At 60.0% G+C, this 17,016-nt stretch overlaps 3 protein-coding genes across 5 annotated transcripts; 2 read left to right on the top strand and 1 right to left on the bottom strand.

The window, feature by feature from the left end:
- Window positions 1–1,172: 1,172 nt before the first annotated feature.
- On the bottom strand, window positions 1,173–2,564 carry CLDN2 (claudin 2). The gene has a single exon (XM_027690635.1). The coding sequence runs from the start codon at window positions 2,306–2,308 to the stop codon at window positions 1,619–1,621; it is 690 nt and encodes a 229-aa protein (XP_027546436.1). The 5' UTR covers window positions 2,309–2,564; the 3' UTR covers window positions 1,173–1,618.
- Window positions 2,565–3,147: 583 nt separating this feature from the next.
- RIPPLY1 (ripply transcriptional repressor 1) lies at window positions 3,148–6,558 on the top strand. The gene is made up of 5 exons (XM_027690637.1): window positions 3,148–3,652; window positions 4,988–5,288; window positions 5,527–5,602; window positions 6,127–6,197; window positions 6,277–6,558. The coding sequence occupies exons 2-5, from the start codon at window positions 5,143–5,145 to the stop codon at window positions 6,509–6,511; spliced, it is 528 nt and encodes a 175-aa protein (XP_027546438.1). The 5' UTR covers window positions 3,148–3,652; window positions 4,988–5,142; the 3' UTR covers window positions 6,512–6,558.
- Window positions 6,559–6,839: 281 nt separating this feature from the next.
- PRRG3 (proline rich and Gla domain 3) lies at window positions 6,840–16,740 on the top strand. 3 transcript variants are annotated; one of them, XM_027690549.1, is made up of 4 exons: window positions 6,840–6,904; window positions 9,930–9,971; window positions 13,795–13,955; window positions 14,474–16,740. In XM_027690549.1, exons 2-4 carry the CDS (start codon window positions 9,965–9,967, stop codon window positions 15,011–15,013), a joined length of 708 nt encoding a protein of 235 aa, XP_027546350.1. In that variant the 5' UTR covers window positions 6,840–6,904; window positions 9,930–9,964; the 3' UTR covers window positions 15,014–16,740. The 3 variants fall into 3 exon arrangements, with proteins under 3 accessions (XP_027546350.1, XP_027546352.1, XP_027546351.1); XM_027690551.1 differs by lacking the exon at window positions 6,840–6,904 and adding an exon at window positions 8,295–8,954; XM_027690550.1 differs by lacking the exon at window positions 6,840–6,904 and having other exon boundaries at window positions 8,966–9,971.
- The last annotated feature ends 276 nt before the right edge of the window (window positions 16,741–17,016 follow it).

The raw sequence follows: 17,016 nt of genomic DNA, 5'->3' as shown, positions 1-17,016 counted from the left end.
CCTGGTCTCTTCTAGTGAGCATCACTGGGTCCCTGTGTGGCTCCTTGCTCACTGAGGAGGGGAGAAAGCGTGACCCCTTGTTATCAGGAGTGTGCTAACCCCACAGCAAACATGATTTCACTGGTGCAAGGGTAACGGTGGTGACGTTTCCGTGGGGAACATGGTCCCTTCCTCTCTGGGACCTAATCTAAATTGCTTTATGAGAGGTCAGTAGGTAGAGTAAAACTTGTCCCTGGAGGACAGGGAGCCAGGGCAAAGGGGTCCCTTCTGTGGCATGGCAGAGCAGGGGGTTCTCTTGCATCTGGTAGGGGTACATCAGATGTGTTAAAATGTACTTGGTCCTTGGTGGGCTGTGGGGCTGGGCTTCCTGCACCTCCTCTCTCCTGCCATGCCCTGGCACGTGCCCAGCATCCCCCAGTGCCACTGGCAGCCTGTGTGACCTGTTATGCTGCTGCTCCTGTGTGGGGCTGCAGCTACACAGTGTTGTCCCACCACTGCCAAAGGGTTGTGTGGAGCAGCCTTGGCTCCTGCCTGCCCACCCTTTGCGGCTTTCTGATGTCTCACTGGTGGCATTTTCCCTCCAAAAACAGCCCCCGGAAGGACCTCAGGGCTCAGGACCTGCCTGTGAGACCCCTCTGCAGCTGTGTTGGGGTGTTCAGCCTCCACCATGGCCAGCAGCTGCTTCTGGTGCTTGGGACCATGACTGCCTGGGTGCCAGTGCTCATCTCCATCCTGGGATGGAGATGTGGGAATGCCAGGGCTCTCCCCACCTCCTGTGGACTTCGATGTGCCACATGTTTCCAGGAGCAGGGAATCCCCCTGTGGGCACCCCAGTCGCAGTGACATCTGCACCCTTAGGAGCAAGAAGGGGTGGGGGGAAGGTGTTGCCTGCCATTAGCCCTTATGGAGCTCTGCTTGCCCCTGCTGGCACCCTCACAGCAGTGGCACATGGCAACCTGTCAGCACGGTGCCCAGGGACAAACTGTGCAGGGGAGTGACCCTCCTCCCTCCCCACAGTGCTCCCACCTGCCCGGCTTCCTGGGGGGCAAATCCATGAGGTGTGGGGTGGGGGGAGGCAGCCAGAGCAAGGGCCAGAAGCTCCAGGTGGGCAAGCATAGCCCCCACAGTCCACCCTGCCAGGGGAGCTGCCAGAGGAAAGCTCAGATACAGTCTGGCTAGAAAGACAAATTTATTGCGACATCGGTTTGCAACCAGCACTCAACCCCCCCAGCAGTGACTCCATGATGCCCTTGACCCTGCTGTGATGCCTCCATGGCCAGGGGGCTGGTCCCTGGGGCCACAAGCCCACCCCTCCCATACAGATAGGTTCATTGGGGCTGCAGGCTGGGGTCCTGCTGTGCCAGGGGCTGCCTGTGGGCTGGCAGCATGGAGCAGGAAACAGAAGCTGGATTCAGGGTCCTTCAAAAACATAAGCCACCAGCTGGGATCTCTAAGCAGTCACAAGGCTCTCAGGATCCCCAGGGAGAGAGTAGGGTCGACCCCCCCCAGCACGTGAGAGGGCTGAGCACGGGTGATGCCGCCGTGTCCTCTCCTCTTACCGCGCTCCCTCGGTGCCAACCCAGGGGAGAGGTGCCAGCCTGGTTCCCATCTGCAGCCACTACACATATCCCGTCAGGTTGTAGGAGTTGACCTCACTCTTGGGCTTCTGCACCTGGTTGACAGAGGGTTGGGGGCTCTTGCTCACCAGCAGCTGAGGCTGGTAGGTGTAGGTGGCTGCTGGGTCCCGGGCAGGGCAGGAGGTGCAGAGGATGAAGCCACCGACGAGGGAGAGGAGGGAGGAGATGATGCCCAGGTAAAGAGCCTCCCCGAGTTCGAACTTCATGCTGTCGGGGAGCACGGGGTTGCGGAAATCCCGCAGCACCACGTGGATGTTCCACACCAGCGGGATGAAGCAGAGCAGCCCCCCGAGGATGAAGACCACGCCACCCGCCACAGCCACCCGGTCCTTGCCCGGTGAGCCCTGGTTGAAGACAGTGCACCTCATGCCCACGATGGTGAGGAGGCAGGCGAGGGAGGACACGGCGCAGGAGCTCACCATCAGGGCTTGGGCTGCCTGGATGTCGGCCGGCAGGTTGAGCAGGGAGCTGTAGATGTCACACTGGGTGATGCCCGTGCTGTACGTGGCGCACTCCATCCACAGCCCCTTGGTGAAGCTCACGGCTGTCACAATGCTGGAGCCGATGTAGGAGCTGGTCTTCCAGCTGGGCAGCAGCGTGGCTGTCAGCGTGCCGATGTAGCCCAGGAAGGCCACAGTGTAGCCCAGCAGCTGCAGCCCCATGGACACCATGGTGGGGGCCAGCTGTCACCTACCCAGGGCTCGCGGCTTCTCGCCCAGTTCCCTCCTGTGTGCTCACGTTCCCATGGCCCTGCGAGGAGCTCCGCTCGCAGCGCTGCAGCTCCACCCCGCTCCTGGGGCTGCTGGTTTTGTGCAGGGTGGGAGCTGCGGGGAGTTACCTGCAGGAGTGGAGAGCAATCCCTCACAGATTAACGATTGACCCAAGCCCGTGGAGGAGCGCCAAGCGCCCTTTCACCTCCGCTATCTCCTCAGCCAGGCTTCAGAGGCAGAGCAGCGCTGCCCAGGAAGGACGCCAAAGCCCTCCCCTGCGCTGACGCCACGGGCAGGGATGGAGAGCCAGCTGCTGGTGGGGGGAAAGTGCCCACACTCTTCCTGGAGGTCCCTTGTCTCCTGTGATGTCCCAAGCCGAGGAAGCCAAACACTATTATTTGGGACTTCAGGTGGTGGCCCTGAGGCTTTCCCAGCAGAGGAAGAGGGATGGCACCTCCTCCCCATCTGCAGGGGCTCACCCAAGGCATCTGCAGTCACCCACAACCCACCCCAAGCTGCTGAGGCTCCACTGGGACAATGGGATGTGCCCATCTGAGGTTGAACCATGGATATCAGCCTTTCCATGCTGCTGGGGACAATGATGGAGAGGGATGCATATGACAGTGACACCTGCATCCCTGGGATAGCCTGGAGGTCCGCGGAGGGCAGAATCACATCACGGCAAAGCAGGCTGCCATTGCCTCGGGGATGCTTCCAGGAAGCACCCCAGCTGAGCAGAGTGACCTGTCCCATGGAGGGGTGAGCACAACGGGGTGCAGCTCCCGCTGGGTTTTTTCTGCCTGTGCCACCTCCTGCCCACCGCCCTGCATGCGGGTGTGGGGGTTGGCGGAGGTGGTGGAGCGAGTTGGTTTGTTTTCCCTCTGCTTTGTTTCAAAATTCCTCCTCCTGTGGTGCCTTGCGAAACCGGACTGAGCCCACACTGCCCTGGCACCACCGCGGCCAGTGGCCTCCCTGTCACCCCGGGAACGCTCCTGGCTGAGCGTGCTGCCACCCCCCAGGGCCTCCGCTCTGCTCCCCGTCCCCCCGCTGCCACTTCAAATGCTTGGCACCAAAGTCTCCCAACTTTCTACCCCCTCTCCTGTGCACTAACCAAGCCCTCCTGTGCCGTCCCAGGGGTGTTGCTGGAAAAGAAATGCCTGGGGTGCCCAGGGTGCTGGCAGAAAGGCCCGGGAGGGCTGTGCCGGGGCTCTGCGGTACTTACGGAGGAGCTGGAGGAGCAGTGCGGGACCAAGGGCGGCTGCAGCCGGGGGTCACCCGGGACTGGAGGCGGCTGGTCGGGGCAGGGTGAGCAGCCGGGGGGGATCAGGGGCTGCGAGTTGTTTAGCTACAGCTTTGCAAAATCCACCTGCAAATCTCCGCCTGGATCAGAGGCTTATTGCAGATCGGAATTAAACCCTTTTGGCGTCGGGAAGGATTGGGGAGCTGGGATGCCTTGTTTTGCTTGTTGTTTGTGAATTATCAGGGTAGGTTTTGAGTAATTGGCTCGGGACTGACGCTTGCTGTCACGCTTCTGGCCAGCCTTAGTGGCTGGCAGGTGACTGTGTGCCACCATCTGTGTGCCCGCTCTGGGCTGGGCTGCCTGTGTGGGGTTGGAGGGGCAGTGAAACACCAGCAGGTTCAACTCCCTGTGCCTCAGAGTAAGCCTGGGCTGTTGGTTCACTCTGCCTGGCCCTGCTTGTCCTCCGCGGGGTTTGTTGTTGTAAGACTACTGGCCCAAATGAGGAGCAAATGGAGAAGGTAATGAGGGCTGTGCTGGCCCCGTGCCCCCTCCTGCTCACCGGCTGCCACAGATGGAGAGAGGCAGGGAGGGCCCCTGGTGACAAATTGTGCTCAGAGCCAAGCAGGGTCCGGCCGGCGTTTGGACAGGGGTGTTTGGATGCTGATAGCAGAGCTACAGCGGGGACCATTTGCTATTTTCTTTCCTTGACCCAAACTGAAACACTCCCGGGAGCAGGAGGTGACCTGTCTGTCAGTGGCACTTTGCCTCGACCGCTTGGGCAGGAGCAGTGGGCAGGGAGGGGATGGGGGGCAGTGCTGGGGGGCATCAGACTTGCACCCTCGTATCAAGAAGTTTTTCTGTGCCTCCCAGTGTTGTCTCAAAATGCCAAAGGAGAGGGCAGGAAGAACAGGCAAGTGTGTGCCTTCCCCAGCATGGGGAAATGGGACCTGGCAGCTCCTTGGGACAATGGGCCATGGATGCCTGAGCAAGACCACTGCCCTGCCTCTGCCTGGGGTCCAGCCCTGCCACCTGTCTTCCCTCCCTGTCCTCCTTTGATTATCCCATCACAGAGCCTCCTGGTTGCTCTGTGCTTGCCTCCGGTGCAGCCCATCCAACTGTCCTCATCATGCCCATTTTACTGTCCCCATCACAAGCCCCCCACACTGTCCCCATGGCAGGCCCACCATGCAGTCCCATCCCATGCCCATTGCACTGTCCCCATCTCATGCCCATCATGCTGCCCCAACGCTCTCCATCCCTTCCCCCTCCGTTGTGTAAATGGCTACAAAGAACACTTAATCATCCTTGTTAATTGTCTCTGCCCTCCCCTGTTCCCCCCCTGGGGATTTTCTCACAAACGGTGTCTAACTTTTCCCTTGTGTGTTTTGCTTTTCCACCAGAGATCGCAGCCCCTCCGCCCCCAGCTCCCCCCCAGCCCTCTGTTTACACAACTGGGACAAATTTCACACCGCAGGGACTGCTGTCCCCACACCCCCAAGTCCTTTGCTCCCCTGCCCCAAAGAATTTGTGAGTCACCGCCAAGGCAGGGCTATAAATGTGTCCCCACCGAGGGTCTGCAGCGTCAGAAGGGACAGTGTCGCCTGTCACCATGCAAGCTGCTGCCTGTTGCCTGCCTCCCCACGGGCTCCGGGTGCCTGTGGCCACTGCTTGCCCAGCTCTGGGGCTGGAGCAAGGGGGAAGGTACTGCGCTGCCCGGGGGGAGGGAGGGATGGGGAAGGCTCCAGCTGGGTTCGGGCGAAGGCTGCGCTGGTGGGGACCCCTCTGATCGCGGCGGGCACGGGTGGGACAGAGGGTGCTGGCACCCGGGCAGGGGCTGATCGGGTGGGTGGGAGACTCTGGGGTGGTGGTGGGAAGGGCAAGGCAAAGGGGAGCGGGCCAGGGTGGGCGGCTGTCGCGCTGAACCTGCTGTCTCACCCAGACCCCTTCCTCTCTGGAGACCGTGGCTGCCCCGAGCCCAGGAGGGACCCGGGAGGCGGCGGGAGCAGACGGACCATGTGAGTTTGACACTTCCCTACTGTGTCTGTCCCCGTGTCCCACAGGTTGGGGTCCCTGTTGGGCAGAAAACCAGCCTCTCTCCCCGGAGTCCTTTCCCCCAGAGTCCCTCGCCGCCGGCATTGTTGCACTGTGGTGGTACCGTGCCCACCTCTCCTGGTGCATCACCCCGGTGCCCCACGCCGGGGCAGGGACAGGCTGATCCCCGGGGGGGGGGGCACGGCCAGCACAACCCCCCCAGCAGCCTGAAAGGGCCGGCTGTTTCCAGCCCGGGCGGGCATTCCTCAGGGGGTTAGCGGGATGCCTGGGCACGAGCTTCTGAGCACGGGGGGGAGATTACCCTGGCACAAAGCCTGCCTCGGGGCGGGGGGAGGGAGATGCCAGCTTCCTTTGCGGGAATGTGAGCGCCCCAACTCAGGGGGGATCTGCCGGGTCTGCTGGAGGGGAGAGCGCAGCCCCTGGTGCCAGCTGGGTAGGGGGGGAGCAGGAGCCCCCGGACAGGGACCACCCGGCTGTGTCTCCTCAGGCTCAGACTCGGGACGCAGTGAGGGACGACGGCCCCGACAAAGCGCTGTCTTTCTTCCGGCACCCGGTCAGGTATGAGCCCCGACACGGTGCCCCGGGGGGCGTGGGGCCGGCGGCGGGCGAGGGGCTCACCCCGGCTCTTCCCGCACAGGCTCCTCTGGCCCAAGTCCAAGGCCTTTGACCACCTGTACGGCGTCGGGGAGAAGCTGCTGGAGAACTTCCCGGTGCAGGCCACCCTCTGCTTTTATGAGGACTCGGGCAGCGAGGAGGAGGAGGAGGAAGAAGAAGAGGAGGAGGAGGAAGAAGAAGAGGAGGAGGAGGCAGGGGATGTGACAGCGGGTCTCTTGCCGCAGGCTGGCAGCGCCGGCCCCGGCAAGCCGTTGTGAGACCGCAGGCAGGGGCAGGCGGACCCTGCTGCGAGCGGAGCGGGCACAGACCCCGCCCGGGGTTCTCCGCCCGCCCCCGGGGCCGCGCCTGGGCTGTGCGGGGACCGCACCACGGCGCGGGACTACAACTCCCAGCGGCCACCGCGGCACCACCCGGCAGCCGCAGCGCGCCCTCATTGGCTGTCGGTACGAGCCGGGCCGGGGCAAGAGCGCGTGGCCCCGCCCACTGCCCACCTCGCACTCCTATCGCAGGAGGGAGGCGGGGCGCGCGCTCCGCGGAGCGGTGCGATTGGTCGAGGGGCGGTGAGGGGCGTGTTGGGGGCGTGGTCTCCTCTCCCCTCCCTGCCCGCCGGCGGGAGGGAGCGGCTGCGGCGCGCGCGGGGCCGCCATGAGGTACCGGCGGGTCTGGGGGGCGGCGGCGGGCACCGGGCACCGGGCACCGGGCAGGGCCACCGGGGATGGGGCGGCAGGGAACGGGCTGAGGCTGGCCGGGGGTCTCTGGGCGCTCGGGGAAGAGCAGAGCGGCGGAGCCGCGGGGAGATGTGTCGGTGGGGCGGGGGGTGTGTGGTGGGGCAGGGGCTCGGCCGGGGCTGGAAAGCCCCCGAGCAGGTGAGCTGGGGGTCCCTGTTGTGGGGTGACAGGTGAGCTGGGGGTACCCGCCGTGGGGCGGCCCTGGAAGCCGAGGGCGGTGGGAGTGATTTGGAGCTGGGTTTGGGCACGGAGGGGCCGGGGCGGAGGCTGCCGGGGCAGCCGGCGCGGGGAGCGCGGTGGGGTCTGGAGGCTGTTTTGGGAGGACGAGGCTTCCCGTGGGGATCCCACGGTCCCTGTCTGGTGTAGCCTCTTCTCACGGTGGATCCTGGCACGGAAAAACCCCCAGTGCTGGATCCAGCTGAGCCGCTGGCACCGCGGCTACGTGATGCCGGCAGAGTCAGCATCCTCCCTGCGCGGCGCGGCACGGGGGGCTGTGGGTCCCCCTGCCCTGGACCTGTGCCCCCCCAGCCTGTCGAGGAGATGCCATCCCCCAGCGTGGACCCCCCAGGCCCGCTCGGGGGTCGGCACCACGCGTTGCACCGTGTTTTCCCGGCACGATTTCCTCCTCTGGCGTCGGTGACGGGAGCGGGGGCGGAGATGGGGGAGCCTGGGGGAGACACAAATGTGCGACTGCAGCATCCTCACTCCCATGGCTGCATCCCTCGCGCCTCCTCACGGTTGCCTTGGCAACCTCCTATCGATGGGGTATTTATAGAGGATGGGAAGCCGGAGGGGGGGACCGGGAATGGGTGGGCGTCTGCTGGGTCAGCCTCCAGCTTCAGGCTTCTCTCAGCCTGCGTGGCTGTGTGGGGGCGGGAGGGATGCTGCTCCCCTTGGCGTCAGCGCGTGTGGTGCTCCAGCTTTTCCTGCTCGCAGGAGCCGGGGGAGGTGGTTGAGGAATTTGCACGTGGAAATAAAAATAAGTGTCTGGGATGTGTGCCCTTCTCACCGGCATCGCTCGTGCTTCTGGGCTTGTGTGGACCTGCCTTATTGTTTGCACTTGGAATAAAGCACCCCTGTGCTCTGACACTGGGAGCATTGACACAGATGCTTGGAAAAAAACGGAAAGACTGTAAATTAAATGAAACGACGTTAAATTTGTTGCCTGATGAATGATGTGGGTTATGTAGCTGGGGATCCTGACAGATCCGGTCTTGAATATCCTCATTTCTGTGTCTCTGTTCTCCTGCCCATCAAAGAGGGGGAATGCCCATAACAACGAGTGCTTGTGTGGGAACTGTGGCAAGTTCTCTGTGCTGTCCCTTCTTTTATCCTGGGGGTTTGGGTCTCTTTTTAAAAACTGATGACAATAAAAGCGGGTCAGGTGGTCCCTGCTCAGAGCTGACACATCCTGCCAGGGAATGCATGGATCCAGGGGTCTGTGGGGGGATCCATGGATCTGGAGGGCAGTGGGAGAATGCATGGATCTGGAGGCCTCTCACATCCTCCAGGAGGGCTCAGAGAAGCAGAGCTGGGCTGGGGGGCATAGGAGGCAGCAGACCCCTCCTGTGTAGTTCTGATGCTCTCCTGCTTTCCCTCATTCTTGCTTCAACTCCAGACTGAGGTTTGCAATCTGAGCTTTGCAAACTGTTGGGAGGAAGCTGCTTTCTCCCTCTGGAGACAGGTCCAGGCTTGCCTGCCCTCTTGCCACTTATGGTGTAGGAACCTTGGAAACCACGGGAAACCTGATGTTGGCAGAGAGAGGTGCTCCCTTTACTGGAAGGTGGCTGTTGTGACGTGTGGTGCTGCCTGCTGTGATGGTGTGTGGCACCAGCCCTTCTGTGTGTCTGGGTGCCTGATTTTTATGTGGGAGGAGAGCTGTGTTTCCAGCCCTGCTGACCCCGTGGATGGCTCTGTGCTGTCCCTGGCCTCACTCCAGCTGAGCTAACCCAAGGGCTTTTGGAATAACTGAGTATCTGAAGTCCTGGACCTGAGACCAGCATGTGGTTTAGTTCCTGCTGTTTCTAACAGTGTTAGATCACTGTAGGAGCTGGGAGTCCTGTCCCTCTGTCTCCTGACAGAGTGGTGGCTTTGCCACAGCAAGATGTCACACGAAGTGAGAGTTAGCCCAGGGTTGTCTGATCCATGGGGAATTGAGCACAGGGAGAAGGCAAAGCACGAAAAACAAGTAGATGACACTCCTCCTGCAGGCAGAGAGGAGTATCCTCTCCTTCTGCAGGGCTTTGCTTCACTCTTGCGGGGTTTTGTTTACTATAGTTTTGCTCTTTAAGCACAAAAGGTGCTTTTCCAGCTGGAGAGCTGCTGTCCTGGGTGTGCAGGGAGCTCTGTCACTCTTGCTGCTGCCCTTACAGAGGCCCAGCAACCTTCAGGAGATGCATGTCCTTTTCTTTCCTGCTGTGTAGTCAGCTTTATGGCAGTGGAGCAAACTGTGTGGCCCCATTTATTGCAGATTGTGGGTAGGAGTTGCAGAAGTGAGAACTGGCATGGCTGTGACATTGCTGTAAAACAGGATGACTGCTTTACCTGTATCCATCAATCTCTTGTGGAAGGGAAGAGCACCAGGCTGTTCCCAACAGCTTCTGACACGGCAGGTCATCGTGTCTGCTGATGAGAAATGTGGTCTCTCCTTCACCCAGTTCTTCCCTTCCTACTTTGCACTGGGCTGCTTGGGCAGGGCCAGTGGGCTGGGCCCTGGTCCTCCCTGGGCTCCCAGCACTCCAGGGGCTGAGGGTCCCTGAGCCCCTCCAGCCATGCAGTGAGTGGGGAGGCAGCTGGAGTCCTTGGCTCTCTGCAGGGGCACTGCTTAGCTGGGATCTGTCCTGGGTCCACCGGTCAGCACCCTGCTTTCTGCATGAATCTGACTCTGGGTGATGGAGGTCTTGGGCTCTAGGGGGTGATTTAATCTGTCCTGTTTTCTTCTCTGCAGGTAGGCAGGAGCCCCCCGTGGCCGAGTGAGGCAGCATGGCAAGTAAGTGCTCCCCAGGCAAGATGGAGAGGTGGCAGTGGTGCTGGAGAGGAGAAGGGGGATGTTTGGCAGCCATCTCTCACGGGAGGGGGTGCCTGTGCTTTTTTTTGGGGTGTTATCCTCTATGGGGAGCTGATGCCATCAGCTGTTACCCCTGGATGAGGTCCGAGGTCCGGCCTGACTTGTGCTTCTCTCTCCCCTCTGCAAGGTGGGAGTCGAGAGGAGGTGCTGAAGGTCTGACCTCTCTGGGACTGCCCAGAGGCCACAGCATTTCTTTCTGTGTGTGGTGCTTGCTGTGCGGGACGGGCCTCCCCGAGGCTCTGTGGGCTGAGTGGCCCCTGTGCAGGGGCTGCTGGCCTGCTCTGGCACCTCCCAACAACAGAGCTCCTCGTGGCCACAGCTGCCACCCCACCAGGGCCCACCCAGGGGGCCACACTGCCCTGGGGCCTGCGTGCTGGTGCCACTGGGGCTCTGTGTTCCCGTGGACGTGGCACCTCCAGAGGAGTGCCTGGACGGCGGGGCTGAGGCTGGCGAGGGTGCAGGGTGGAGGATGGCGTGTGGGCTGTTCAGAGCCGGGCTCAACCCTCCCTCCTCGCTCTCCTGGGCAGCCTGTGCAGAGGCTGCGTGCAGCAGTGTGCTGGGAGCTCAAGGAGCATGGCAGTAGTGAGTGGAGAGACGCAGAGATCTGTCTGGGATCTCAGGATTTGCTCGGAGCGTCGCCGGAGCCAGCGGTGAAGGTGGAGGCAGTGTCCACGCTGGGGAGGAGGAGGAGGACCCTAGGGATGACAGGTATGCCTTCTTTCATTATGTGTGCTGTGCTGGGTGGGGGGGAGCAGAGATCTTCAGGCAGTGTTTTTAAAAGGCTGCCTTAATCTCCAGTTAATGAGGAGGGTGCCCAGCTGGGTCCCTGCCTTCCTGCACTGCTGCCTTTTCTCCCTCCCAGAGCTCAGGGGCTGGGTCACCAACATTTCCTGGTTGTGGAAGGTGTCCCCTGTGGTGGCAGTGTCCCCTGCCAAGTCACCCCTTCATGGTGACCGTGACGTGCAGGAGGGGGATGTGGTGATGAGCCTGTTCCCCGTCACACACTGTGCAGCAGCGAGCAGCCCCGTCTGTCCCTCTGCAGGCACAGCTGCGTGTCCTTCTCCAGAGAAACAGCCCTGGGGGGTCCCCCAAGCTGGGCAGCCAAGATGTGGGCTAGTGTCCACCAGGGGCCATCAGCAGCCCAGGAAAGCCAGCAGGGATGAGGTGAACCCAGCCCTCAGTCCTGCTTCCCCCGCCTAAAACTCTGATCTTTCCCGAGCACTGGTTCTCCAGCTGGTGTGGGAGACTTGGAGAGGCACAGGGGGTCAGTGCTGAGGCTGCTGGGCTTTGGGAAGTCCCCATAACTCTGGGGCTTGGGGACAGGACTTGCTCTGCTGTCTGCTCTTCATGTCAGTTGGGGATCCAGGTTGGGGATGAGAGGCTCTTGTTTGCTGAAGGCCTGTGTGGTTTTCCTGCTCTGGTCCCCAGGCACATGGGAGCTCTTTGCACTTTCCACGTAGCAGAGGGGAGGGAGCAGCGACTTAGTTTCTGCTCTCCTGCCATTTGCATGTGGGGAGAGACACACCCCTCTGTCACAGCATGCTTAGAGTTGGGACACTGTTTGTGATACCTGCCTGCCTGTGTGTCTGTTTTTATTTCCCACCATAGTGGCCAGCAAAGCAGGGAAGGGGTCAAGTGACCGGTGTCTGCAGGGATGGAAAGCCCTGACAGTGAGATCTGCAGCCAAGCTTGTTGCTCCAACATGTGCTGAGGAAGTTGGAAAGAGTCTCAGGCTCGAGTGCTGAGGAGGGGAGAGTTTACACCGCAGCCTGATCAAGGTGGGAGGCAAAGGAGGTGAGGCCAGACTTCTCCAGCAAAGGATGGGACATTTGCAGAATGGGTGCTGTCTCTGTAAAATTTCATCTTCTTCTGGAAAGGCTCAAGAGGAGGTCGGCCTGACAGCCTGCTCTCTCTCCAGCCAGGATAACCCTCCTCAACTGTGAAAGCCAAGGCAAGCTGATCCCTGCCTGCCCTTCTGTGAGATGCCTTCTGTGCCTCTTGAAAATGCTTTTTCGGTTATCCTTGTAAAAAAAACAAAAACAAAAAAAAAGGTTTGCATAATAAAGTCGATTCTGAGGGAAGATCTGTGACTCACATCATTCATGCTGCTCTTCATTCACACCTCAGTGGTTCAGCCTTCTGCAAACTCTCTCACTGAAGCAAGGCATTAATAAATCACGAGGGGAAAATGCACCTACACAGCACAAAAGGAGCACAGTGCCTCCAAGCCCAGGATGGTGTAGCACAGCAGTAGTTGCCTCTCACACCATGATCTCATCCCTGTTGATATTTACAAATACTCTCACAAACACCTTGCTGTATTGTTTTAGGAGCAGGATATGTGGAAGGTAAAGCAGAAGGAAACCTGCCTTTCTCCCTGGCAAAAGGCTCCTAAGGAAAGAAGTTGGTAGCTTTCCACTGACTGTTGTGTTTGATCTTCACTGAGATCTTTGTTAAAGGAGTATTTCTGTGTTAGCACCAAGCTGGTCACATGGGAGACTCCGTGTGTCCCCCTGCCTCCTTTTCCTGCATCTTTGGTGCTGCTGCTCTGTGAATTGGTTCACCTTGTTGATCCAGTGGAAGACTAAGCCCGAGGGTGAAGGAGGTAAATATGTTCCCGTGGATCAGCCAGCTGAACCGATTCATCTTCCTCAAGGGAAGCAGCATGATTTTGTGGCGTGGTGGGAAGAGATGGAGTCAGCCCACAGCCGAGTGTGTTGAGCTGCATTGTGGAAACACTCACTCCTGAAATGTGTGCATGGGATGTTTGGATCCTGGGAGGATCATGTTTTGTGTGAAGTTTCTGCTTTCTGGGCAACAGGTTGTTTGCCTCCTGTGCTGCTGCAGGTCCTGGTAGGTGCCTGCCTCCTGTGCCCCATTGGAGTCTCCTTCCTGCAGAATATGTGGGGAGAGGCTTTGATGTCTCTCTTGCAGGCGGGAAGGTGCTCTTCCTGCTCACTCTGCCTTCCTGACTGCATGCTCTGTGGGAACACCTGAGGAGTCTCCCAGGCTTTGGGAGCAGAGGAAGGTTTGTGAGGCCTCTGCACCAAAACACAGCAGGGATGAGAATGTGATGAGAGGAGAGGTTGTTCAGGCCCTCCTCAGTACCTGAGTCATGACCCCCTGTGCTGTCCCTGTATGTTGGGGATGTTTGCTCTTGTTGGCCTGGGAGAAGACACAGTGGTTTCTCTAGGACCTGAGCAGAGTCCTTGAAGCCACCTGAGCCTGCATGACCCCTCAGCAGCTGGCAGCAGGGCCAGCAGCTCCCAGCAGGCTGTCGTGCAGTGAACTGTGTGCTGTGAGTCCCTCTCGTGCCAGAGCCCTGGCTCTCCATCCCAGCCCTGCAGGGTCTCCCTCGCCTGGTGGGATCTCCCTTGCAGCAAAGAGGCAGAAAGGTGAAGTTCGTCACGGGCAGGAGGTTGAAAACAAGTATTTTTGGAACCTTCTGTCGCTTCTTCAGTTGCCCTGTGTGGCTGCAGCTGCTGCTTGCAGTGTCTCCAGCACCTCAGCCCTGATGGAAGGGCTCCTGGTGCCATACATCTCTGGGCAGACCCCAAGAGCCCTGTGCCCCTCTGGGTGTGCTCTCCCACAGTGGGCACTCTGCTGTGCCACCTCATTTGTAGCCCTGGGCTTTTGGTGTTGGGAATGCCTGTAGCACCAGGAAGCCAGGTGGGAAAGCTGGGCTGGGCAGAGGCCAGGTATGGGGTTGTCCCTGCTCAGCATGTCTCTGCCTTGTGTGTTGCAGTGTTCTTGGGGGCCAGGAATGCCCACTCGGTCCTGAAACGCTTTCCCAGAGCCAATGGCTTCCTGGAGGAGATCCGTCAGGGCACCATCGAGCGGGAGTGCATCGAGGAGGTCTGCAGCTATGAGGAGGTCAAGGAGGTGTTTGAGAACAAGGAGAAGACGGTGAGTTTGTCCTGCCCTGCTCCCCAGTGGATGTGTGAGGGCTCACACTTCAGCAAGCTGGAGACGGAGAGGGAAAGCACAGGGGGAACAGCCTCTCCTGTTCCCTTTGTCCTCTTCTGTCTGCAGGCAGCGTGGTGTGGCCTCACTTTCCAGCATGGCTTTCCCTTCCTGGGCCACTGCCTTGGTTGTGCCAGGACACCCTGTCCACAGCTGCAGGTCAAGCTGGCACTCCTGTGGCACCTGGGAAATCTGTGCTGTTGTCCCTGACTCTCCAGGCTGGGGTTGATGTGAGCTAAATTTCTCCCTGCTTGGTGGGGGGGCTGTTGGCCACTGTTGAAGGATGTTCCCACGACCACCTTTGTTGGTTCCTACAGCACCTCAGGTGAAAGTGGTGGGGGACATCTGAAAAGCTGCCTCTTTTGTGGCCCTGGGGAAGGCAGTGATTATTGCTGGTGGTGGTCAGGGGGTGCTTCTCCCACCTGCAGCACATGATGGTTGTTTCTCTTCTCCCGCCACAGATGGAGTTTTGGAAGGGCTACACCAACTCTGTCTACTCTGTCAAGGACCCTGGGCACAGCACGGAGCGCTCTGATGCCATGTATGTGGTGGTGCCCCTGCTGGGAGTGGCCCTTCTGATAGTCATCGCCCTCTTCATCATCTGGAGGTGCCAGCTCCAAAAGGCCACCCGCCACCGCCCTTCCTACGCCCAGAACCGTTACCTGGCCAGCCGGACGGGACGCAGCCTGCCCAGGGTCATGGTGTACCGGGAGCGCTCCCAGAGCCAGGGGGAAACCCCGTACCAGCGGGAAGCCAGCACCCGGGGGGCTGGAGACGGCAGAGCTGGGGGCACCCCCCCCCAGCAAGACAACACCCTCTGCCCGCCAGAGCACTCGGTCTCCATCCTCTCCAGACTGTCCAGTGCCACCCCTCCGCCTTCCTACGAGGAGGTGACGGGCCACCCCGAGAGCAGCAGTGGGGAGGAGACCAGCGTCTCCTACAATGACCCGCCGCCCAAGTATGAAGAGATCGTGGCCACTGCCCCTGCCACGGGCAAATAGCGGGTCTGCCTCCCTCCTGCCTCCTCACACACTCACACCCACCCACCCTCCCTTCGCCGTGCCTGGGACCCCCTCCCGGTGTCCGTCGGGCCCCCGCCTCACCTGTACAAGCTGGTGCCATCACACAATAGCCTTACCCTCCTAACCAAAAATAGCTGTCCCCAGGTGGGGTGAGGCCGGGCTGTGGGGGTGGCTCTGGAGCCAGCCAGCCATCTCCTGCCCCTCACTCCCCACTCACGTAAGTGCTGTAGCAGCCAGAGCCGAGCAGCAGCTTGTTCCTGGCTCAACGCGGGGGTCTCCCCATGGTGCATTTGATTCCCTCACTTCCCCCTCGAGTAGACATAACATTTCCCATGATTAGAACAGCCTCGCTGCCTCCCTGGGCTGCTGCCCAGCCTCGCCCCATGTCCCCACTGGGCCCTGTTCTGCTTGGGGCTCTGATTAGGGATCCTGGGGATGCAGGATTGGTGTGGCAAACTTCTGTCCATCCTCACAGTTGGTGTCCACGCTCTCTGTTTGGGGAGATGGTTCTTCCCCTGTGTGGATTTGTTGCCAAGTGGGAGTGAGGAGCCCGGTCCATACTCTGGTGCCTGTAGCAATATTTGCTGTCTGGAGATCAAGGAGGAGCAGTAAGGAAGGTGTTCTCCTAGATCCCTTTGAAAAGGGGGAAGGGCTCACGGTGGTCTTGTACCTGAGGTAAGTGGCATTGGAGCAGCAGAGTCTTTTCCTGATGCTCTCTGCTTTCCCCCTCTGGGTTGCTGGGCAGCTGGAGGTTTGGCTGTGGCAGAGCTGGCCAAGAGGGTCATCTTTGATCCCAAGCCAGACATGGTCCCATGGCTTTAAGTGGTGAGGATGCTTCTCTCTCCTGGAGTGTGGCCTGCCTGGTGTCTGCCCCAGAGGTGGGATTCTGGCACAGAGAGCCTGTGGACAGGCCAAACCTCCCCTCTCCCTACCCCAATCCGCCCTGCCTGACCCCTCTTTTTGGGGTTCTTTCTCCTCCAGACCAGGTAAAGGGGAATGTGAGGCCCCACTCTCCTGGCTCCTCTGGTGGGCAGAGTGCTCGGTGGGCAGGGCTGTGGATGGGGGGCTTGCTGACAGGGGTGGGAGCCATGAGACCATGGCTCAACCTGGCCATGCCAGGCGGGAGCAGGGAGGTTGTGGAGCCAGGGCAAGGCAGAGCTGGGTGCTTTGCTGTGACACCAGAGTATCCCTTTTTCCTGGGCAGCTGCCTTTGGGGTCCAAACAACGGGGCTGTCCTTTCTCCTTTCCCAGTCATGTCTGATGGATTAAAATGGGGGTTGTGCTCACCAGCCCCCCAGAAACTTCCAGCACTGCCACCACTCGGTGTTCACCCCAGCACCAGTCTCTCCACCAGCACCTAAAGGCTATTGTCCATCCATAGGTGGCCTGCATCCTGCTCGGTCCCAGTGATGCTCTCGCAGCAGGTGCCCTCAGCCCAGAGCTGAGACTTGCCCAGCGTGGCTTTCCCGGGGCAGGACATGCTGGCACCTTGTCTGTCCCCTCCCCAGCCTTAGCAAATCAAGGTTATGGGGAGACCAGAGCCTGGAAAAGACCGGAGGGAGACAGCAGGGCTCTCTGCATCCTCTATCTTTGATGCTCAGTCATTATCCCTGCAGTTTGTACTCTGTAAAACTTGGTATATTTCTGTGCAAAAAAAAAAAAAAAGGTATTTATTAAAAAACCCTCACTGTCTTAGCGGCACAGGGTGGATTTTTCCCACAGAGGGTGTCGTGGTTTAAACCCAACCGCCAACTCAGCCCCACACATCCACACAGTCCCCCCTCGGTGGGATGGGGGAGAGAATCAGAACAGTAAAAGTGAGAAAACTCGTGGGTTGGGATAAAGACGGTTTCATGAGTAAAGCTCTGCATGCAGGGAAGGCAGAAGAAGGAATTCATTCACCACTTCCCATGGGCAGGCGGGTGCTCGGCCATTCCAGGACATCAGGGCTCTGTCACACATAGTGGTGACTTGGGAAGACA

This window comes from Neopelma chrysocephalum, unplaced genomic scaffold (assembly GCF_003984885.1).
Source record: "Neopelma chrysocephalum unplaced genomic scaffold, ASM398488v2 Primary Assembly neopelma1_81, whole genome shotgun sequence".
In the NCBI taxonomy this organism is placed as follows: Eukaryota; Metazoa; Chordata; class Aves; order Passeriformes; family Pipridae; genus Neopelma; species Neopelma chrysocephalum.
The sequence above is the reverse complement of the archived record's forward strand: the minus strand, read 5'-3'. Positions and strand labels throughout refer to the sequence as shown.

What these genes read in the sequence shown, in the direction of transcription:
- CLDN2 (XM_027690635.1), bottom strand. Translation starts at nt 2,308, where the DNA reads ATGGTGTCCATGGGGCTGCAGCTGCTGGGCTACACTGTGGCCTTCCTG.
- RIPPLY1 (XM_027690637.1), top strand. Translation starts at nt 5,143, where the DNA reads ATGTGTCCCCACCGAGGGTCTGCAGCGTCAGAAGGGACAGTGTCGCCT. An exon ending in GGGCTGGAGCAAGGGGGAAG is followed by an intron (nt 5,289 to 5,526) that starts GTACTGCGCTGC and finishes TGTCTCACCCAG; the next exon opens with ACCCCTTCCTCTCTGGAGAC. An exon ending in TTCTTCCGGCACCCGGTCAG is followed by an intron (nt 6,198 to 6,276) that starts GTATGAGCCCCG and finishes CTTCCCGCACAG; the next exon opens with GCTCCTCTGGCCCAAGTCCA.
- PRRG3 (XM_027690549.1), top strand. An exon ending in TTGAGAACAAGGAGAAGACG is followed by an intron (nt 13,956 to 14,473) that starts GTGAGTTTGTCC and finishes CTCCCGCCACAG; the next exon opens with ATGGAGTTTTGGAAGGGCTA.